The sequence below is a fragment of the Globicephala melas genome, chromosome 1, assembly GCF_963455315.2.
Source record: "Globicephala melas chromosome 1, mGloMel1.2, whole genome shotgun sequence".
Classification (NCBI taxonomy): Eukaryota; Metazoa; Chordata; class Mammalia; order Artiodactyla; family Delphinidae; genus Globicephala; species Globicephala melas.
In genome coordinates, this window is record NC_083314.1 from 81,951,602 (window position 1) to 81,976,610 (window position 25,009).

Genomic DNA, 25,009 nt, shown 5'->3' on the forward strand with positions numbered 1-25,009 from the left:
GCACCCCACCTTCGTTCCCGCGCTAAGATATTGCCTTTTAACATCCTGTGTTTGATTGAGGAAATAAGATATGGATAGGACATGTCACTTGTGTTTCAAACCAAACAATATTAGAGATGACATACTGACTCAGAGCAATGATCTATCCCAGAATATTTTCTGGAAGAACATGCTTGCCCCACAGACATTTCAAAATGTTAAGCATCCCATAATCTTCTTAATCACTTTTTAATAAAATAGTGAAGTATTATTCACCATTTTATTTACTCCTTTAAAAACTCATCCATACTTTTATCTTCCATGTTTAACTTATTCATGTAATTAATCATTAATTTACTGAGGTCTTACTGTGTTTCAGGTACTATATTAGGCACTAGGAACATACAGATTAATTACAAAGTATCTTCATCAAAAGAGTTTACTATTTCAAGGAGGAACTAGGTGAGAGAAACAATTGATATTCTATAGTGTGACAATGATAGTCGCCAAATATAATTGAGCAATATACCAGGTGCAGTGTGAAGCATAAAGATAGGTCACCTATTTCATCCTGGAGATTTCTGGAATAGGTAACAGATTACGTGAATCTTGAAGGTGAAATAGGTTGGGCAAGTGGAAAATGTAACAAGAGGAGGGTACAGCATGAGAATGTGTGTAGAAGCATGGAAAAACACAGCACTTTGGGAAATTCCAAGTAGACAGCCTGGAGGATGTTTGTATAGTATTATACATTATATTACTACTGACAAAAGTAACCATGCACAGATCCAGTATTGAGTAAAATTATCTCATTTATGAATGTACTTGTTATTAATATACCATACATTTTGCTAGTGGAGACTATTGGCTTAATGTGCTCAGCTATAAGAAAGAACTTACCTAAGTATTTCAAGAAAATGTGTCTTTTGACCTCATATTACCATTTTCTCCTCTCTACAACTGTAGTCTATACTTATTCAACAAAGGAACAAAATTGCTATAGTTAGTAATAGTATGCTTTATTAGAAGAACTTAATTTGTAGAGTAATCAAGGGAAAAGATAGTAATTTAAATGAATGGTACTATCCAATATTCTTCCTCCTCTGAGAAAATTCCACTAGACTAAGCCTCTGGGTCAAATCCTGAACCAAAAGAATACTTTTTTTAAAAAATAATTTTAAAATTTTAGAATAGTTTTAGATTTAAGAAAAATTGGGAAGATAGTACAGAGTTCCTGTATATCCCACACACAATTTATTTTATTGTTCACATCTTACATTACAGTGCTACATTTGTCACAACCAATAAGCCATTCAGTACATTGTTATTAACTAGAATCCATACTTTGTTAATATTTCTTCCATTTTTACTTAATGCCTTTCTATGTTCCAAGATCCCATCCAAGGTACATTACATTTAGACATCAGGTCTCCTTAGGCTCCTCTGTACTATGACAATTTCTCAGACCTTCCTTTTTTTTGATGAGCTTCAGTTTTGAGATGGTCAGGTATTTTGTAAGATATTCCTGAATCTGGGTTTGTCAGATTTTTTCTTCATGGTTAGACTGGGTCATGGTTTTAGGGAGGAAGACCACAGAAGCAAAGTACCCTTCTCATCACATCAGATCAAGAGTATATACTATCCACATGACTTTACTGTTGATGTTAATCTTGATCACCCAGCCGAGGTAGTGTTTGTCAGATTTCTCCACTGTAAAGTTATTTTTCTCCCTTTACTGCTCTTTGGAAGGAAGTCACTCTATGCAGCCTACACTTAAGGAATGGGGAGTTATGCTCCAACTCCTGGAGGGCAGAGTATTTAGGTAAATTGTTTGAAATTTTCCATATGGGATTTTTCTCTATTCTACCTCACTTATTATTCAATCACTTATTTACACCATTATGGACTGATGGGTATTTTTTATACTTTATATTATAATCCAATGCTAGGCTATTTATATTGTTGTTCAAATTGTTCCAGCTTTGGCCATTGGGACCACTTTCAGTTGGTTCCTGTGTCCCTGTGACATACCCCCCCATAGTTTGCTTTTTGAGCCCTTCCTTACTTTCTGGCACTACAAGAAAGCATTTTTCTGTATAATATAATTGGGAAAATGATACAACCTTTTAATATAATTACAAAAGCAAGATATGGTAAATTGATGAATATTTATACATATTCACCAAAGCTAGGGCTTTGTATCTTGAATTCTTTTGAGTTCACTTTCCTATTCACATCCTACTTTTAGCTTGGATTAGAATTTAACCAATGATTTTTTTTTTGGTAACCTTTCATATTATAAGTAAAATGAGAGCATCAGTGAACTTAGAATTACATGCTTTTTATTTAAAGAGGAAACTGGGGTACTTATTGCTGATAACTAGGAATTACATTATCAAAGGACTTTAATTCAACAGACTTACATGCTGAAAGAGGCAAATTTATTTGTTAAAAGAAGGAAATGAAAAAGAAGCAGCTTTCAATTTACCTTTGAATTAGAAGAGTCTGCAGATTAAAAGATACTAGGTCCATTTCAATAGAGGATAAATCCCCAGTATCACAAGGATTATGGAAGAAAAAAGACCTTCTAATTCTCAAAAAGCATTTCCACAGGTGAAATTAGGTGAAATAGCAAGGAATTGTACAAATAGTTACACGATTAGGAGGAAGTTGTAGTTCTCACATTTCTGGTTCTCTTGTTTATTGTACATTGGGAAAGATAATGATTTCTAATGTTGTTCTTCCAGTTGTTCAAATTTATTTTTTGGTTAAGCAATAGGGAGCAATCCCAAATGTATTACACCACAGCTTATTTATGAACACACTTGGCTGGTACATCCAGTTCCTTTCTTCATGAAATTAGGTGTGTCAGACATCTAACATTTAGTGAACTACTCTGACAGACAAGAAGAGAGCAAAACTTCTAGGGATGGGAAAACAGAATCAACAGCAGCACTTGACATAAACTGGAGGCCCTGGTTTCATTTCCTTTGCTTTGTTTTTCATAACTACAGTGTGCAACATAAGAAGAACCATTATAAGCAGAATACCCCTATATGTAGTTGTTATCAATTCTAATTTATTACATAAATGACTTCTTTGAATACTTATTACTTAGACTCTCTGTGTGGGAGGGTTAGGAGGGGAGAAAGTAGGAGTTGGGAGGAGAAAATCCAATCGCATTTGTAGGCCACACCAGCAGTTGATGGCTACTTATCACAGTTCTAAGATAAAATCTTGTATCCTAATATGGGAACTAAGAGATCAAAAAAGACTGGACAGCTCATTTAAAATCCCAAGTTTTCCAGCTAAGTTGAACATGTTGGCAGCTGGTAGATTTTAGAATGATCCATGAGCCTAGAAAGTTGAAGGTAGTTTCTTCATTGAGAAAATAGAGATGTTTTGCTTGGAGGAAAAGAGTGAAAATGACAAGGTATCAGACACCCTAGTGAACAGCTAGTGAAACAAAGTGTTTAAGTATCTGTATATCTTACCCTAGATATATACAACTGTTATAAATCCATTATTTCCTTTATCTCTCAGGAAAAATACATTTAGTTACAATATTAAAAACAAATAAAAGATTAAACTTCCAGTAGAAAACCAAATACTGTCAGAAGCACAGTTACATGGAGTCACCCAGTTCTTATGTAGATATTGGCTTATGCTCCCCACCATAATATTTGATAAATGACAGCAAACATTTATTAAGCACCTACCACGAGGGCAGAGTCAAGATGACGGACTAGGAGGACGCAGAATTCGCGTCTCTGCACAACTAAGGCACCTACCAGGTACTGGTGGGGGACCATGGACACCTAAGGGGATAGGAGGAACCCCCAGCCACCGGGTAGGATGTGAGGCATGTGGCGTGTGAGGGGGGAGGAGAAGTGGAGGCGGGACGGGACTGGCACTCCTGAGGGGTGGCTGGGGGAAGGGAAGGGATCCCACTCCTGCAGGGGAAAATTGGTCATTGGGAGGGCAGAGGAGCAAAAGGAAGTGTACCCAGGTTTCCCCTGCCCACTTGGGCTCCCGGGAGCCTGCTGAGATCCCAGGCCTGATCCTCTGCACACTGAGGCCCCCTCCAGCCATGCGGGTCCTGAGTGAGTGGGAGGGAGGGAAAGGGGAGCAAAAGTAAAGGCCAGACCTACAGAACTGGCACCCCTAAGGGGTGGCTGGGGGAAGGGAGGAGTCCTACACCCAGTGGGACCCACCCACGGTTAGGGGTCAAGTGGGGATGGGGGAGAGCCTGGGAGAGACCCAGGGAGGGGGTCGTGGAGGAATGGAAGGGAACCTGGCCAGTGTTTTCCCTGTGCACTTGGGCACCGGGGAGCTCCCTGGCCTAATCCTCTTCCCTCGGAGCCTCCCTCCTGCCGCACAGAGCCCGAGCCCCGCCCCTACACCCCACCCAGGGCCCTACCTCTACACTTGAAGAGCCCCTCTGAGAGCACCTCCAACCATGCTGGGCCTAAACCCCATCCACATGCCCTCACCCACGGCCGTACCTCCAAACTCCAGAACTCCACATTCCGAGGGCCCTTCTTTGGAGGTGCTACCTCTCCCATTTCATGGGCAGGTCCTAAGCAGGGCTCCGCCCCACGCTTGAACGTAACCCTGACTAGGCCCTGCCCCATGCTCAAAAGTCACCCCCACCACTGCCTAAGTTACACCCCTGCCTAAACTCTGACCCCCATAGCCAAGGCTTTTTTTTTTTTTCTTTTTCTTTTTCCTCTTTTAGATTGGGTTTCTGTTTTACCTTGTTGTTGATTCATTTATATTTTTATTTTTTTAAATAAATCTTTTATTTTTCTTATTTTATTTTATTCTTTATACTTTGTTATTGTTCTGCTCTTTTTGGCTTGTTACCCCCCTTTATTTTCTTTCTTTTTTCTGTTGTGGTTTTGTTTTACCTTGTTGCAGTTGTTTCAATTATATTTTTATTTTTCCTAATACATTTTTTATCTTTCTAATTTTATTTTGTTTTTTATTCATTGTTATTGTACTGTTCCTTCTTCTCTCTCTCTTTTTTTTTTTTTTTTTAACCATGCCACATGTTTTGCGGGATCTTGGTTCCCAGGCCGGAGGTTGGGCCTGAGCTCCTGTGGTGGGAGCTCTGAATCCAAACCGCTGGACTAACAAGGATCCTCAGACCTCAGAGAATATTAATCGGAGTGAGACCTCCCAAAGGTCCTCATCTTGGCACCAAGACCCGGCTCTATCCAACTGCCTGCAAACTCCAGTGCTGGACGCTGCAGGCCAAACAACCAGTGAGACTGGAATACACCCCACCGATAAAAAAAATATGTGACAAAAGATATGTTGCAGACAAAGTAGCAAGGTAAAAACCTACAAGACCAAATAAATGAAGATGAAATAGGCAACCTACCTGAAAAAGAGTTCAGAGCAATGATAGTTAAGATGATCCAAAATCTCAGAAACATAATGGAGAAAATACAAGAAACATTTAACAAGGATCTAGAAGAACTATAGAGCAAACAGTGATGAACAATACAATAACTGAAATTAAAAATACTCTAGAAGGAATCAATAGCAGAATAACTGAGGCAGAAGAACGGATAAGTGAGTTGGAAGATAAAATGGTGGAAATAACGCAGGGAGCAGAAAAAAGAATGAAAAGAACTGACAACAGTCTCAGAGACCTCTGGGACCATATTAAACACACCAACATTTGAATTAGAGGGGTCCCAGAAGAAGAAGAGAAAAATAAAGTGAGAAAATATTTGAATAGATTATAGTCAAAAACTTACATAACACGGGAAAGGAAATAGTCAATCAAGTCCAGGAAGTGCAGAGAGTCCCATACAGGATGAACCCAAAGAGAAACACGCTGACACACATATTAATCAAACTATTAAAAATTAAATACAAAGAAAAAATATTGAAAGCCACATGGGAAAATCAACAAATAACATAAAAAGGAATCCCCATAAGATTAACAGATGATCTTTCAGCAGAAACTCTGCAAGCCAGAAGGAAGTGGTAGGACATATTTAAAGTGATGAAAGAGAAAAACTGACAACCAAGATTAGTCTACCTGCCAAGGATCTCATTCAGATTTGACAGAAATCAAAAGCTTTACAGACAAGCAAAAGCTAAGGGAATTCAGCACCACCAAACCAGCTTTACAACAAAATGCTAAAGGAACTTCTCTAAGCGGAAACACTAGAGAAGAAAAAGACCCACAAAAACAAACCCAAATCAATTAAGAAAATGGTAATAGGAACATCCATATTGATAATAACCTTGAATGTAAATGGATTAAATGCTCCAACCAAAAGACAGACTGGCTGAATGGATACAAAAACAAGAGCCTTATATATGCTGTCTACAAGAAACCCACTTCAGATCTAGGGACACATATAGACTGAAAGTGAGGGGATGGAAAAATATATTGCATGCCAATAGAAATCAAAAGAAAGCTGGAGTAGCTATACTTATATAAGATAAAATAGTTTTAAAATAAAGACTGTTACAAGAGATAAGGAAGGACACTACATCATGATCAAGCGATCAATCCAAGAAGAAAACGTAACAACTATAAATATTTATGCACCCAACATAGGAGTACCTCAATACATAAGGCAAATATTAACAGCCATAAAGGGAAATCAACAGTAACACAATAGTAGTGGGGGATTTTAACACCCCACTTACACCAATAGGCAGATCATCCAGAGAGAAAATAAATAAGGAAACACAAGTTTTAAAAGACACAATAGACCAAAGAGACCTAATTGATATTTTTAGGACATTCCACCTGAAAGTGGAAAAATACACTTTCTTCTGAGGTGCACATGGAATGATCTCCAGAATAGATCACTAATCAAGCCTTGGAAAATTTAAGAAAATTGAAATCGTATCAAGCATGTTTTCTGACCACAATGCTATGAGATTAGAAATCAATTACAGGAAAAAGAACAGTAAAAGACAAATACATGGAGACTAAACAGTGTGCTGCTAAATAACCAAGAGATCAATGAAGAAATCAAAGAAGAAATAAAAAAATACCTAGAAACAAATGACAATGAAAACACAATGATCCAAAACCTATGGGACACAGCTTAAGCAGTTGTAAGAGGGAAGTTCATAGCAATTCAAGCTCACCTCAAGAAACAAGAAAAATCTCAAATAAACAGTATAACCTTACACCTAAAGCAACTAGAAAAAGAACAAAGAAAACCCAAAATTAGCAGAAGGAAAGAAATCATAAGATCAGAGCAAAAATAAATGAAATAGAAACAAAGAAAACAATAGCAAAGATCAATAAAACTAAAAACTGGTTCTTTGAGAAGATAAACAAAACTGTTAAACCTTTAGCCAGACTTATCAAGAAAAAAAGGGAGAGGACTCAAATCAATAAAATTAGAAATGAAAAGGGAGAGATTACAACTGACACCACAGAAATACAAAAGATTATAAGAGACTACTACAAGCAACTCTATGCCAATAAAATGGACAACCTGGAAGAAATGGACAAATTCCTGGAAAAGTACAACTTTCCAAGATTGAACCAGGAAGAATTAGAAAACATAAACAGACCAATCACAGGTTATGAAATTGAAACTGTAATTTAAAATATTCCAACAAACAAAAGTCTAGGAACAGATGGCTTCACAGGAGAATTCTCTAAGACACTTAGAGAAGAGTTAACACCTATCCTTTTCAAACTCTTCCGAAAAATTGTGGAGGGAGGAACACTCCCAAATTATTCTATGAGGGCCGCCATCACCCTGATACCAAAACCAAACAAACATATCACAAAAAAAGAAAATTAGAGACCAATATCACTGATGAACATAGATGCAAAAATCCTCAACAAAATATTAGCAAACAGAATCCAACAGCACATTAAAAGAATCATACACCATGATCAAGTGGGATTTATCCCAGGGATGTAAGGATTCTTCAATATACACAAAACAATCAATGTGATACACCATATTAACAAATTAAGGACTAAAAACCATATGATTATCTCAATAAATGCAGAAAAAGCTTTTGGCAGAATTCAACACCCATTTATGATAAAAACTCCAGAAAGTGGGCATAGAGGGAACCTACCTCAACATAATAAAGGCCATATATGACAAACCCACAGAAGACATCATTCTCAATGGTGAAAAACTGAAAGCATTTCCTCTAAGATCAGGAACAAGACAAGGAAGTCCACTCTTGCCACTATTATTCAACATAGTATTGGGAGTCCTAGCCACAGCAATCAGAGAAGAAAAAGAAATAAAAGGCATACAAATTGGAAAAGAAGTAAAACTGTGACTGTTTGCTGATGACATGATACTATACATAGAAAATTCTAAGGATGTCACCGGAAAACTACTAGAGCTAATCAATGAATTTGGTAAGGTTGCAGGATACAAAATCAATGCACAAAAATCTCTTACACTCCTATACACTAACAACGAAAGATCAGAAAGAGAAATTGAGGAAACAATCCGATTTACCATCGCAACAAAAAAAAATAAAATACCTAGGAATAAACCTACCTCAGGAGGCAAAAGTCCTGTACTCAGAAAACTATAAAACACTGATGAAAGAAATCAAAGATAACATAAACAGATGGAGAGGTATACCATGCTCCTGGATTGGAAGAATCAATATTGTGAAAATGACTATACTACCCAAAGCGATCTACAGATTCAATGCAGTCCTTATCAAATTACCAGTGGCATTTTTCACAGAACTAGAACAAAAAATTCCACAATTTTGTATGGAAGCACAAAATACCCCAAATAGCCAAAGCAATCTTGAGAAAGAAAAACAGACCTGGAGGAATCAGGCTCCCTGACTTCAGACTATACTACAAAGCTACAGTAATCAAGATAGTATGGTACTGGCACCAAAACAGAAATATAGATCAATAGAAAAGGATAGAAAGCCCAGAGATAGACCCATGCACATAGGGTCACCTTGTCTTTGATAAAGGAGACAAGAATATACAATGGAGGAAACACAGCCTCTTCAATAAGGGGTGCTGGGAAAACTGGACAGCTACATGTAAAAGAATGAAATTAGAACACACCCTAACTCCAGATACAAAAATAAAGTCAAAATGAATTAAAGACCTAAATGTAAGGCCAGACACTATAAAATGCTTAGAGGAAAACATAGGGAGAACACTCTATGACATAAATCACAGCAAGATCCTTTTTGACCCACCTCCTAGAATAAGGGAAATAAAAACAAAAATAAACAAATGGGACCTAATGAAACTTAAAAGCTTTTGCACAGCAAAGGAAACCGTAAACAAGATGAAAAGACAACCTCAGAATGGGAGAAAATATTTGCAAACGAAGCAACTGACAAAGGATTAATCTCCAAAATATACAATCAGCTCATGCAGCTCAATATCATAAAAACAAACAACCCAATCCAAAAATGGGCAGAAGACCTAGATAGACATTTCTCCAAAGAAGACATACAGATAGCTAACAAATACATGAAAATATGCTCAACGTTACTAATCATTAGAGAAATGCAAGTCAAAACCAAAATGAGGTATCACCTCACACTGGTCAGAATGGCCATCAGCAAAAAATCTATTAACAATAAAATGCTGGAGAGGGTGTGGAGAAAAGGGAACCCTCTTGCACTGTTGGTGGGAATGTAAATTGATAGATCCACTATTGAGAACAGTATGGAGGTTCCTTAAAAAACTACAAATAGAACTATCATATGACCCATCAATCCCACTACTGGGCATATACCCTGAGAAAACTGTAATTCAAAAAGAGTCATGTACCACAATGTTCATTGCAGCACTATTTACAATAGCCAGGACATGGAACCAACCTAAGTGTCCATTAACAGATGAATGGATAAAGAAGATGGGGCTCATATATATATATATTGGAATATTACTCAGCCATAAAAGGAAAGAAATTGAGTTATTTGTGCTGAGGTGCATGGACCTAGAATCTGTCATACAGAGTGAAGTAAGTCAGAAAGAGAAAAACAAATACTGTATGCTAACGCATATATATGCTATTTAAAAAAGTGGTACAGATGAACCTAGGGGCAGGGCAGGAATAAAGATGCAGACTTAGAGAACGGACTTGAGGACACAGCGGGGAAGAGGAAGCTGGGATGAAGTGAGAGAGTAGCATTGACGTATATACACTACCAAATGTAAAGTGGATGGCTAGTGGGAAGCTGCTGCATAGCACAGGGAGATCAGCTCAATGCTTTGTGATGACCTAGAGGGATGGGATAGGGAGGGTGGGAGGGAAGCTGAAGAGGGAGGGGATATGGGGATATATGTATACACATAGCTGACTCACTTTGTCGTACAGCAGAAATTAACACAATATTGTAAAGCATTTATACTCCAATACACATGTCAAAAAAAAAAGAAAAGAAAGCACCTACCACATGTCAGGAACTCTGCTAAGGACAAACAAAGATGACTAACAGAGTACCTGAGCTCACAGTCCAGGAATGACTGAAAGGAAAAAGTGATGGGTCATAAGAGTAAGGGAGGTAAGTCAGTACAAATGAAAAGGTGGGATTTCACTATAGGGAAAAGAGGAAAAAGGATTAATGCTTTGGAAAGAGAAATAAAAGTAGCTTTCTGGGCAATGTGAAGCTGAGAGTTGTTCAATCTTGTCAGGTTCTGAAGGCATCTCCAGATCCAGCTTTCAAAGAAAACTGGGACAGTGACAATGGAACAGCTAAAAATAGGTCATAATTATAGCAAAGAAAGCCACAGCCAGCATAAACCTGGCCATTGTTATTGTTGAAGTTGTGGAATTGTTGCTTTCAGTTACTCTTGTCATTAGCGGCTTCCTGATACGATCTTCTGTGGTGAGGATAGCTTTTCGAGCTCCATCCCACTTTCCAGGGCCCTGTAGCCGATACTGGATTGGAGTACAGGGTCCCCAAAATAACTGTAATGCCAATTTGGGGTCAGTGAAGGCCAGGGACAGCAGATTGGGCCTGACGCCCACCAGGTCAGCAAGCTCGTCCATGGTATCTATATAGTCTCCCTGAATGGTATGGCGTTGGCTGTCCACGTACCTGAAGCAGAGAAGACAGAAGCCATGCCTATTAACAATTCAGTCACTCCATCAATTAATCAATGCTTCCTATCTGCTCTTGGCTCAATTTTGAGCTAGGAGCTGCAGAAAAGAGTGAAGAAAGACACTGTCTCTATCCTTAAGGGCCTTATAGTCCAGTGGACTCGGTAAGATAGATACACATGAAACAGAGAAGAATGTAAGACTTTTGGTAAATCATGTGGTATTAGACTCCTAAATAGAAATGTAGAAGAGGGTAGTTAAAATCGAGCTATGATAAGTCCTTGAAGGATGTGGAAAAAATAGATAAGCTGAGAACAAAGAGGAAAGGATTACAAGTCAATATATATAATGTAGATTATATATTGTAGAAGTTTGGCAGTGAAAGGAAGGAGGAAAATAGGAGAGCACCTAGAAAGGGTATCAGGGTTAAATAAAAAAGTTCTTTCTCCTCCTTACAGAAGGGAGAGTTATGCTGGTATAATCAATTGAAGAAAACCACGTCTTTGGGCATGGGATGATTGTGCCTCTGACTTTTCCACAAAAATTTAGGAACTTCATCAACATCAACTTTGTTCAAATAAAGATCACCAAGTGAATAAGCACAAGTTCTGAAATTCAGATTGCTGAATGTGTCCACCCAAGCACTAAAGTACTGGCTGATGGTACCACCTTCCCAGATCCTATAGATGACTCATACCAAGAGCCACTGTGACCTGAGTATGCTGTCACATGACAGCCAGCAAAGTGGCCTCTGCAGATTTGTAAATCTACCTACTGATTTGTAATTTAACCATCTCTACCTCTCATTAATTCATCACTGCCTTTCCTTTCTCTGGCAGCTCTAACAGCCCTTCAAGTAATCCTTGCCAAAATAATATACCTGGTTTTCTCTCCATGTCCTTTTTCCTACTTGACTTTTCTTTTAGGCCCTAAACATAGAATTTTCTTAAGCTTTTCTCTCCTTTCCCATCCATATTCAAACCACTTGGTGGTATTTCTCTATTCTATTGTCACAAACTATTATTTCCTTTTCCTTCAACATATACTCTAAATCCTTAAACAGACATGAGGACAATAAATACAATACAACATTGCTCTTATTAAGAAAGAAGTGGGAAAAAATAACCACCTATCTTCCTAGGAGAATTCTTACCTTTTGGCCATATCCTCTCGAACCTTAGCTATTTCTTTTATCATTTCATTTTGTGAGGGCAATGTCTTTATCCCTAAAGAGAAAAATCAAATTTTTAAGTGTAAAATTAAAATTACCTCAGTATGAACACTAACCCTATTAACAATTACCATGCTATGGAAAATTCAAAGGAATACAGGCTAGTTGTCTGTACCAAGGAGGTTACACCTTCACTTGATCACCTTACCCTACCACCACCAGAATATAATCATACTAACCTCAGTAGTTTACTCTTTTCTACTTTGTCTTTGGAAGATATTTCTCCGAATCTGCTTTCCAACCAATACCTGCCTCCTCCCTAACATAGTCTTTCAATTGGGAAATGAAATATGGACATGAGGAAATGATAAATGGTCTTAAAAGTATATGGAAAATGAGGTACAAAGTAAAAGGGCGGGAGGAATATGGGAAACACACCTGTACTTGTACTCTTATTAACAAAGAGGCTTTATACCACAGGGAGAAGGAAGTAAAAGTAAACTCTCAGTCCTGTTGTATGCCTACAGTTCCATGGAAGATAAGCCTTACCTTCTAAATTTTTTAATTTACTGAGAGTGAGGGGTAAGGTCAAGGGCAACTCATAATACCCAATCTTAACAGATAAATTAAAGCACCAATGAACAGTTCCAGTAGCAGGAATTTAACACCAAGGACATGGCTAGACAAAGGTAGAATAGTATTTAAGTTGACAGACAACTCTCAATTTAAATGATTAGCTTTATGCCCGGATTTACAGGCACTATGCCATGTAGAAAACTTTAGCCACACCCAACTCTAAAGTGTTACTCCACAAAATTCTGGAACGTGTAATTTTAGAATGGGAATATATCTTACCTAATACAATCCTCTCTACAAGTACTCTCAAGTGGTTATCTCATTCCTCCTTAAATATCTCTGGTGATGGGGATCTCATCACCTGAGGAGATGATTTAATTGTTTGGCTGCTCTACTTGCTGGAACATTATTCTTTTCATTGACCCCAGAACCTGGCTCCATGCAACTGGCACCAGTGGACTTAGCTCTGCCTTCTGGGGCCAAGGAATCTAGTATTAAAAAATGACAGCGTTTGAACCATTTGAGAACAACTGTCATAACTTCTTTAAGTCTTCCCATTATCAGCCTTAAAGCCTTAACAGTTCCCCATATAACAGCTTTCACATTTTCTGCCACATTGGTTACCCTTCTCTAGGCACACTCTAGTAACTATCCTGGTGTGTCCCTCTTAAAACATGAGACTCAAATTCAACACTCAAGAAATAGCCTTTTGTGTTTTGCCATGTGTTCTTTTCATTTTAGCCTTGGGAATTATTACGTATGTTCATAACTCAATGAGGTATCACTGAAATGCTTCATTTGAAGTTAATCACAGGTCTTAAGACGCTCATGAAACACAGTTTGAGAGTTGATTTCCAAATTATTTCTCATAGAACCACCGTAATTTTTACTTCTCTTAAGTAGAAACATTATGGAGGAGGAGGTCATTTCTTGCCTGTGACACAGCCAATTCATCCAAAAAAACAAAACAAAACAAAAACCCAACCAAAGAAAAAATCACTATAAATTAGATAGGTAAATAGATAGGAATATATAAAGATGTGTACTGTATCCGGTGGTGCAGTTCTTAATTCATTGATACTGTTGTTGCAATGTTTCCTCATTCAGGCACATGTCATTTTTACCATATGTATCTCCCTTCTTCCTATCTTGCTCCTCCTCTTATATTACCAGTTTACATCAATGGCCACAGCCCTGAGCAGATTCTTTTTCTCGCTTTCATCTCCAACATACATTCCATCCAAATCTTTTCAAATTCACCAATGAAATTTCATTCAAATTTGTCTCCTAGTACTCCTTTACCTTAGTTTAAAGCCCTCATTACGCCTTTCTTGGACTTTTGTCACAGGCTCGCAACTGACCTATTCCCCATTTCATTTCCCTCTAATACGTCTTCTGAGTTACAAATCTGATTTGACTCTGCCTCTGCCAGTTAATCCTTCAATTGTTCTCTATTGCCTACATTGAATGTGAACTTCTTGCATGGCACCTAAGGATTTTTCTTGGTTTTGCCTCTATAAATATCTCCAGCTTCATTTTCTTTAATTCCTATAATACTTTATTCTCCAGAATTCTGAACTCCTTATAGTTCTCAGGACTTGGTTTATTTTGTCATTTTCTCTAACTTTGCATAAATATTACTAATTATTCTCTTCTCTGGTCAAGATGGCCTTGTCCTTTTAGTAAACTCTTCTTTTTTACAGTGTATTTGCAGTTGTAGGGAGAATTGGGTACTTATTCCTTCCTGCTCCCATAGCCAGCTCCTCTACATTGTTATTGGACACTTGTTTAGGATATAGTAAATACCTGCTGAATGAATGAACACATTAAATGTCTGTTTACTTGTCTCCCTTGCTTGACCCTGAGTTCCATAAAGATAGGAATTTTCTATTTGGTCATATTTGCATCTCCAGCACCTAGCAGAGGGTCTGGCATACACTAAGAGGCCAGTAAATGTTAGCTGACAAATGTTGTTGAAGAACAGTGTGGAACTGAAGTTCAGAGATTTCCTAAGTGTTCCAAGACAAGGTTCAAACGGGGTGAGCCTGAATTTTAACTCTGTGGACCTAAGTCTTTCAGTCGGCTCTGAGACCTAAGTCAGATTGTATTTATGTAGTCCTGACTAGTCCCTGCACTTTAAATGTAAAGACTATGTTACAAGAGGAAGGAGGTGTGGCTGCCATTCTGCTCTTTCAGTCCAGTCCAGCCTTTTACCATGACTGGAAATTGAGAAGGTAGTCTATAAGATGAGATCCTCAGATAAGAACTTTCTACTGTAGAGTTTAGAAAACCTCCAAAACTAAACTTGCATTCACTGAATAGAGATGTATTAGCTACCTCCCATGTGCTAGGCACTGGTCTAGTCTTGGAAGACAAAGGCAAATAAACATGATTCTTTTATTTAAAGAGCTTTCAATATACTACAAAGAGAGGGAGGAAATAAACAGGATTTTTCCACACAAATAACGAGTAAAGGGGAGGCATACCAGGCAGAGAGAGTAACAGAAGCAAAGACATAACGTACAAGAGTACCTGCTGTGTTTGCTGCATAGTGGGTAAGTCATTCAGTGCATCTAGAAGATTGTAGGATGGATGGTAAAGACCTGCAAAAGATGGGCCTGAAAAGCAGCCTGTATCCAATTTGTGGAGGAACGTGAATGCCATGCTATGACATAATGCTTCCTTGTGATCCAGAGAATTGGTATCATTTCATACGGTTTGCAAGGTTTGCAAGGGAAGAAAGTTACTAAATGAAAGTGGAACACTTGCAAGGGCTCTTGAGAGGGCTACAAATGAGACAAAAGAAAACTAGATTTCTGTCAAGGTAAGCAAGTGGGTTCAGTGTTCTATAAAAGGGTGGAATATTTTCTTGACAAGAGAATAGTAATTCTAGAGGACAAAGGAGGAAGGGAAATGTGGCTTGGTGGGTAAAGGACAGGCCAGGGAAGAGGACAGGCTGAGTTGGGCAGGTTTGAAAGAATGGGAGAAACTAGCTGATTCTAAGGTCTTAAAATTGGTACAGTGAAAGCAGAATTCAGTGATGAGAAAGCAAGGATTTGGTAAGCAGAGAGTAGAACAAAAAACTCAGGGTTCCTTTTGGAAACTTGATAAAGTTATAGGGATTCTCTGATGATTCCTTCCTTCCAAGTGTTAGAAGAAAGCTGGAGGGATTAGCACTAAGATTTGCTAAGCAGAGGAAACTGGGCTTTTTGTGCATTTCCCCTAAGATCCCCTAATCCCATAGCCATAATGCGTAATCTTCCAAATAACTCATTTTCCCTAATCCTCTCAATGGTTCACTTGGTCCTGGAAAAGAGTCCCAGTTGTTCAAAGTATACAAGATGCTGTGGCCTATTTTAATGCAACTTTTTCCTCTTACTTAATTGACCCAGTTAAAAGATTCACTTTATATGACTGGAATTAAGCCAACTTAATGGGTTACTTGCATTGGATTGCTGGTCCAGTGCTCAAGGAGTACATGATCTACTGGATAGAATTAAAAGGAATTAAGAAATGAAAGAACTTTGGGACTTCCCTGGCAGTCCAGTAGTTAAGACTCCATGCTTCCGCTGCAGGGGGCGTGGGTTCGATCCCTAGTTGGGGAACTATGATTCCCACGTGCCCCAGGGCACAGCCAAAAAATTAAAAAAAAAAAGAAATGAAAGAACTTTGGGGAAATTTGGAAAAGTTTTTTATCTATCAACTCTAACATCATTGCTTCTTTTTTCTCTGCTACCATGAGGATCTTCACTAGGGAAGAAGAATCTGTAATTTCAATAAGAACTCTCTAAAAACATATTTATTTATTTACTTGGCTGTGCCAGGTCTTAGATGTGCTACGCAGGATCCTCTTTGCAGCATGCTGGATCTTTAGTTGTGGCATGTGGGATCTAGTTCCCTGACCAGGGATCAAACCCAGGCCCCCTGCATTGGGGATGTGGAGTCTTAGCCACTGGACCACCAGGGAAGTCCCTCAACAAGAACTTTGAATAGTTTTAATTAAACATTAGTAATTGTACAAAGAACTTTTTTTGTTAGAAGGAACCTTAAAAGTCATCTGATTTCTCCCTATTCTGAGGCTTGAATCTACTCCATACTGGCCTGACCAAAGTTTATTTTTAATGTTAAGCTAATATTGTGCAAACCCTCAAAATTTCACTCCTTGGTTCTGGTTCAACACTTTGAAGTGATACTAAGCAAATATATAAAACCTTCTGCCATGGGGAATCTCTGCAGATATCTGAACCATATCTCCCCAAAATCTTATCCTCTCCAGGCCAAACCTCTCCAGCTCCTTTAGCTGTACTTCAAATGGCACATTTTCAAACCCCTTAACCACTCTTGTCTTTCTCCTTTTAATGTACTCCAGATTCACTTTTAAAATGTCTTTGGGTGTGGTCTGACCAGTTCAAGGAAGAACAGTTGTAAATTCCAGGACATTATTTTTTTTAATAATGCCAGATATAGTTAAGTCTTTTGGAAGCCACATCATTCTGCTGATTCATATTGAGCCTACTATCCCAAACCCCAAAGTTTTTTCTCATGTTTTCCTAGCCAAAACTTTCTGAAAGAGGGAATATAAAGGGGGGAAAGTAAGACTTTGAGTGGCTGAACCTTCTTCATTCTGGACTAGTCTTTAACCAGCTCTTAATTTTTGTCTAAAATGAAATCACAGCACTTCTATATGTGACTCTCTCTAACTATAATGCAAGAAGATTAAATTCTTTTGCTTCACAAATATTTATCAGTTGTCTAAAATCTAGATGAGTGGATTTTAAACTGGAGTGCATATTGGAATCACCTGGGGAACATTTTCTCAGCAATCTTATGTCAGTCCCACACCAGACTTATTAAATAAACACCATCAGGAAAAACATGTCTGTTTTGGGGAAACTTCCTAGGAGATTCTGCTATATGTCCATGATTATAAGTTACTACTTTATATTCCCTCAAAAATTAATTTTTGAGCACTAATTTTGTACCAGGCACTGTTACAATCATACATGCTGTCTCAGCTATTTATAAGCAAGAACATAAACATAATTAAACAAACCACTAAGTAATTCGGTAGTCATCTTGCATGGTCACTTACCTTTAAATACTTGAGTGACCCAGCGTCCTTGGAGCTCTGAAATGGGCATAATGGCACCCAAGGGCTGGATCAAGCCTATGATTGCAAGAGTTGGCTTTTCTAGGTTAGGAGGGAAGACCTTTTTATACAGAGATATCTTGTTTTTGACTACTTTGACAGAATCTTCAACAAAAGGAAAGGCAAAGCTATAGCCTGTAGCAAAGATAACAGCATCAATGTCATCCTCCCTGGAGCCATCCTCAAATATGGCCGCTGTCTCTGTGAATTCCTTCACGTTTGATTTCACCTTCACCAAGCCAGAAATTATACAGTTTGGCAGATCATCATTTATGGTTGGTTGCTGACTCAGAACTCTGTGAAAGATGATAAAGAAGGAAAAACGAGAGAGATCATGAGAGAGAGAGATTATTACCATGTAAGTAAAATTCTATTTTGATTGAGGTGGTTAATCAATATGCCAATAGTCTCCCTTTATTCATGAAATTTGGGAAAGATCTAATGTATACCAGCTTGATAAAGGTAAGGATCTCAGAGTAAAAGTTGGACCCTGGGGCTTCCCTGGTGGCGCAGTGGTTGAGAGTCCACCTGCCGATGCAGGGCACACGGGTTCGTGGCCCGGTCTGGGAAGATCCCACATGCTGCGGAGCGGCTGGGCCCGTGAGCCACGGCCGCTGGGCCTGCGTGTCCAGAGCCTGTGTTCTGCAACGGGAGAGGCCACGACAGTGAGAGACCCGCGTTCCGCAGAAAAAAAAAAAAAAAAAGTTTGACCCTGGATGGCATTGAAAGAGAAGCTGTTGGAGAAGTGAGGGAAGGATTGTTTTATTTGAAGAGTACGTGCATGGTTTCTCAAGGTCTAATAAAGCTCTCAGTGATATGATAAGGCCACAGTCTAGTAGCTTCTATCCATTTATCAAGAAATCTGCGGAACTGGACTATCAGCATTCTGTTGAGTCTCTTTTCCGCTTCAAAGGCCCAAGAGCCAGGCTTGGACCATCATTTTCCAAAAGGTATAATAAATTACATATGTATAGTGACTTACAGTTATAAACTGTTTTTACGTACATTAACGTATTTGAATCTCATGCAAACCCAATGAAGGAGGCAGGACAGTTGTCATTATCCAGGTCCTATACAGGAGGAAACTGAGGCCTAAAGAAGTTAACTGGCTTGCCCAAGGTCACACAGCCTAGGATTTTAGGATTTATATCAAATGTTTTTTTATGAACTCCCTTGAGATACTCTAGGCATGGTAAGTGGTGTTTCCTTGAAATAACATAGGATAAGGTGCAGAACCTTTCTAAAAGCAGTGTGAATCCTTGGATCCTGTGTTAACAGCTCTGAGAATCCTCAGCCCATCATGTTCAGACAGAGCTGGCCTCTTCTTAGGAACAAGATATGTTTAAACAGTATTACTGGTTTGCTGCATTTAGTAATTCTTTGACGCAAACCTTTAGGTACAGATTCTGTTCTCATTCCCTCATCATTTCATCTTTCTCTCCAAACTTACTCTTGTTCACTAACAGTACCACCATCCACATTTTGTGGCCCAAGCCACAAAACTGTGAGTCTTACATCTGGTCACCAAGGCCACGCTTTCTCCTCTTAACACCCCCAGAATAGTTTTACTTGTGCTGTTTCACCTGGGCCATTACAGCTGTCTCTAGTGCCTCCTGCTCCATCCCCTTTCAGTCTATCTTCTACATCATTTTTGGAGTGATTGTTCCAAAATGTATTTATTATTGTGTCACTCACCTGCTTAAAATCTTTCAGTGGCTGTGGGCTGTCTTCATTCTAAACTTTTTATTTAGCAGAGCATACAAACATTTTCATATATCTGCCCAGTGAACCAGGAGATGTACTCAGTCACTCTTCCATCTTTGCCTGTAGTCCAGCCAAACCAAACTGTGTGCAGGTCTCAGAGCATAATGTATTTTTTGCTATTCCAAGACCTTGTATTTATAATTAGAATGCTACTTCCTTACCCTATTTGTTTGACTCTCTTCTATTATTCCATATAAACTCAATATATTTTGTGATCACCAAAGTTATGGATGCTACAGTTTCCATAATTGGGCAAAATAAATTCCTGAAAGGTTGTTGGCAGGCACAGTCTCAAAATATCACCCCACTGATTAATTTCAAAGGAAAAAATATCTTTACAGTAAAGAAACCTAGTAGATACCACCTAATCCAAGTGATCGAATTTTACATCATTAATATGCAATAAGCTGCTATCATACAGCTCCTGATGTGATCCACCAAGAAGACACAACATAACCTATGAGAATTCACACCAAAACTGTTTAACCTAAATATAATAGAGGAAGAACAGCTATGAAAGTCCAAATTTAGAGACTTTCTGCAAAACAAATGGCTTCAATTCTTTAAAAAAATCCATGTCAAAAAAAGAGAGATTTATTTCAGACTGAGAGATTAAAGAAATATGACAACTAAATGCAATGGTGTAATACCCGACAGGATCTTGGATTTAAAAATAAAAAAGCTACAGGTAATTCCCTGGCAGCCCAATGGTTAGGATTCTTCACTTTAAGCCACATGGCACGGCTAAAAATTTTAAAAACCTACAATATTATTGAAACAATTTGGGAAATTTGAATATGCAATATATTAGGTAATGGTATTTTTATCAATGTTAAATTTACTAAGTGTGATAATTATGTTTATGTAGAAGAATGCCCTTTATCTTAGGCAATATATGCTAAAGAATGTAGGGTAAAATGTCTTACTGACTGCAGCTTACTCTAGAATGGTTCAGAAAAAAAAATGTATGAATACATGTATGTATATATGGATGCCATATATGTATGGATCTATCTATCTCCAGAGAGAGGGAGAGAGAGAAAGCAAATATAGTAAACTGTGAATAATAGGTGAATCTAAGTGAAGGGTATATGGGTGCTTATTGTACTTACTATTTTATAGCAAGTAAACCTAAACATTGGACTCCCTGTTGGCGCAGTGGTTAAGAATCCACCTGCCAATACAGGGGACACAGGTTCGAGTCCAGGTCCGGGAAGATCCCATATGCTGCAGAGCAACTAAGCACATGCACCACAACTACTGGGCCTGCGCTCTGGAGCCCGTGAGCCAAAACTGCTGAGACTGCATGCCACAACTACTGAAGCCTGAGCACCTAGAGCCCATGCTCTGCAACAAGAGAAGCCACCACGATAAGCCCAAGTACCATAACAAAGAGTAGCACCTGTTCACCACAGGTAGAGAAAGCCCACGTGCAGCAACAAAGACCCAATGCAGCCAAAAATAAATAAATAAATTTATGAAAAATAAAATAAAAGTCGGAAGGGAAAACAGCATTTAAAATCAGCCTTTGGAAATGCTATCACAGTCTACCTTGTATGCTGTGTGAGGACTTCTATCCCTCATACTCTCATAGGACTCCATGCATTTCTTTATCATATTCTATTGTCTGTCTTCTTCGTAGAGTATTAAAGGAAATATCCATTTCTCCAGTCTGTCATTTGTTACTTGTGTGATCTTGGGCAAATTAGGTTCTCTAAGTGTCAATTTTTATATTTGCAAAATGGAGATCAAAATAGTACCAACCTATAGGGCTGCTGTGAGGATTAAATGAGATAATGCGCGTAACTCATTTAGCACTGTGCTTGTCTTATATTAAGTCCTCAAAAAGGTAGGGTGTTATTATTACTATTAGTATTACTATTAGGTCTTTAGTCTCAGTATTCTCATGCCAGTATAATGCTTGGCTCATAACAGATGCTCAGTTTGTTGGATGAATGAATGAAAGATGCCCTGCCCTCTATTACCATTTTGTTGTTGCTGTTGGGCATCATGTAAAAAGAACTGGTACCTCAGGGAATGATAAAAATGGTTAATGCCAAGGAGAATTACAGCCTGAAAATTATAGACCAGTAGATCTTCGACTTCTGTGGGGGAAAGGTAGAAATCTAATCTCAGATTCTGTGGACTTGCTTTATGTAAACATAGAGGTAACCGTACTATTAGCCTATGGGAACAGTCCTTATTCTTTGCCTTGGCTGTTACTGCCCACCTCCCAGCCTGGGAACATACCTGTGTTTAGGCTTCAGGCCAAACAGTTCATGATCAAACCTTTGGTTCATCTTTTTTTCCAAAAATATATTTGCTAATGATTGACCACAAATCTTCCTCATAAAATATTTAAATCGAGAAGTCAACAACACATCAAAAGGATATCCATAATCTCCGACACGATTGAAGATCCAAGCCCCTCTTCTGGTGCTGAGGAAAACCTGAGGCATGGGGAAAAAAAATGTTTGTTTTTGCCGTTCTCTGACTCATTTCTCTGAAGGAATGGGAACCCAGTTTCTTCAAGATGAAGTTCAGACTCATTAGTCTGGCTTTTCATTCCCTGGTAATATATATATTTTTAAATTTCCTGCCATTTTCTTTTCAAACACTAAGCTTACAATTAAATTGGGGTAGTCACTGACCAAGACTCTGTCTTGCTCTGAACTACCAGTGCATTTCTGTTTAATGTCATTATGCCTCCCTGAAAAGCTTAATTCTCCAAAGCCTATTAATTTTTCAGATCCAGATCAAGTCTCCCTCCTCCATGAAGATACCACTGACTGTTCTGGCTGATAATTTTCTCTCCATCTTCTGAACTTCTCTAGCACTTGTCCCCTGTCCAACTCATTTAAAATCATGGAACAGTAAAGCTGAAAGCAACTGGACATCATTAATCCAAAACCTTCAGTCTTTATTTTGCCTTTGACATTGTTTACATTATTACAAAAAACTTACTTATATTGACATGTAACATTATATATTCTTATTTTTTATCTTTCCAAATATGTTTTCTCCAAGGTGGGAGGTAGAGCATATACATCCTTTAGTCCCCTACCTATCATCAGCATCACTTCCTTGTATTGAGAATTGTAACCTGTAAATCGCTGTACTAGGTCCTTTATCTATTTTTTTATTTAATCAATACAACAACCTCTTGAGGTAGGTATTGTTATGTCCTTTATATGGGTGAGAAGAATGGAGAGGATGAATAACTTGCCTGAGGTCATATAACACTAAGTGGTAAAGCTGAATTTCCGCCCTAAGTCTGACTCCAAAGCCTGTGCTTAAGTAATGTTTCATCGATTATTTAAGGGAAATACTGAAGATTGCAAATAGCACAAAGGGAGCTGGTCCGTCTTTCTGTTATCTGCTGGCTAAAGTCCACATTCAGAGCTGATAAAAAGTTTGGTATTCAACTACCTGGCAAAAGCATCACTTTATATTATAAAACTCTCTGGAGATAGTTTCCCGGGTTGTAAGCTATATAAGTACATTGTTTTATGGTGTTTTGTCTAACATTTCATGTTAAACGGTGACCTGTCTATAGAGGGCTAATTATGTACTTCATACATATATTCTCACCGATGGTGACCATAACCGCTATCATAAATAAGCACTTTTATGTGTCACAATTGAAAGAGCCTGTGTGGTCTTAGAAATCAAATGATTTTATGTGCAGTGTGTATAACTTTTTAAATATAGGTTATGAGTAATATAAATGCTCAGAGCTTCATTTAAAAAGTTCTCTATGTATAAAATAGTGTCAATAATACATAGGTCACAAAGCTTTCTCAGACACAACCACCTTACCTCCACCCGCTCTTCCTGCCTTGTTCTTTGGCAATTTACAATTCCTCAGTGCTTGTAAGGCCCAGCTCCTCTATAACTGACCATTTAACAAGCCAATGGTATTAAAGAAAGCTCATGCCTTCGGTCCCCACCACATACCTGGTACATTCTTTTATCATAGCACCCATACCCTTTATTGTTTATATACCTATTTCCTAATAAATGCTTGTTGAATTAATTCATGGAGTAATATATGAAATCAGTTTTGTGGGGATAGATGAGGATAGACCTGGGAAGTGTTACTGAATGGAGTTTGTGGGTAAAGTTCATTTAACAAAGTTGTGGCATTAAACTTCTATTTTTAAAAATAATTTAAAAACAATTTGTGGAGAAGCACAGCTTAAAGTTACTGAAGAACAACCAGGCATTTACCTATTGCCAACAAAATTATGATTCAATAAAGACATGCATAACAAAATATATTCATGATGTCTGTTTCTAGGAATTTATAATGAAGATACTTTTTTCCCAGTTCAAAAGTTATGATACAGGGCTTCCCTGGTGGCCCAGTGTTTAAGAATCCGCCTGCCAATGTAGGGGACACGGGTTCGAGCCCTAGTCCAGGAATATCCCACATGCCACGGAGCAACTAAGCCCATGGGCCACAACTACTGAGCCCACGTGCCACAACTACTGAAGCCCACGTGGCTAGAGCCCGTGCTCTGCAACAAGACACTGAAATGAGAAGCCTGCACACTGCAACGAAGAGTAGCCCCTGCTCACCACAACTAGAGAGAAAGCTCGTGCGCAGCAACAAAGACCCAACACAGCCAAAATAAATAAATACTAAAATAAATAAATTTATTTTTTTAAAAAATCTATGATACAAAAAACAAATTAGGAAACCAAAAAACGTCAAGGACATAGAAATTCCTTTAGAGTAAATGTTATTCTGTGTTACCTAATTGTATGCAAAGGCTGGGGAGAGCTGCTTGCCTGTGCTACAATGTGGATGCTTTTCATTCTGATACCCATATTGTCTTTAGAAGGATTAGACTGCTTCTGTTTTCCATTTGGGGAGTGAAGAATAATGAAGAGGAAAATTCCCCAAACATCCTATGAGTTAAAAGATTTCAATGACTGAGTACACTTTCCTTCAGATAAGAGTATAGCACTTCTGCTGGCCAACAGGTGATCCACACTCTGAATGCTGCATTCTAACAAGCTCTCCCAGCAATCACTTGGTCTTCTTAAAAGCCAGAGGCACACTCTGAAGAGACAGCTGAGTGAGATTATGAGCACAGTTTGTGATCATGACCAAATTCCTTAGTGTGAGGCCAAGTGAATGATGGGAATCTAACTTGTAACCTTGTCTCCATCACATCATCAATCATAATGTTGCCAACTGAGGCAGTGAAACCAAGCCCTGCATTTGCCATTGGCACTGATGGGCTGTGTGCAGGTATGCATACACTCTGCTGGGTCCACCTGCAGCTTCCTTGGTGAAGCAAAGTAAAT

General features: G+C 38.4%; 1 protein-coding gene across 2 annotated transcripts in view; it reads right to left on the reverse strand.

Annotated features, from left to right (window-relative positions):
* Positions 1 to 1,118: 1,118 nt before the first annotated feature.
* The window catches only part of LOC115859843 (flavin-containing monooxygenase 5-like), a 72,689-nt gene continuing 48,798 nt past the window's right edge, over positions 1,119 to 25,009 (reverse strand). Inside the window, exons 7-10 of one of the 2 annotated variants that reach the window (XM_060300464.1) lie at positions 21,944 to 22,143; positions 17,873 to 18,225; positions 12,187 to 12,259; positions 1,119 to 3,384 (exon numbers count right to left, since the gene is read on the reverse strand). In XM_060300464.1, the coding sequence (XP_060156447.1) occupies positions 3,360 to 3,384; positions 12,187 to 12,259; positions 17,873 to 18,225; positions 21,944 to 22,143 (651 nt within the window). In that variant the 3' untranslated portion in view covers positions 1,119 to 3,359. The remainder of the gene's footprint in view (positions 3,385 to 12,186; positions 12,260 to 17,872; positions 18,226 to 21,943; positions 22,144 to 25,009) is intronic. The other variant, XM_060300450.1, reaches the window with a different exon arrangement.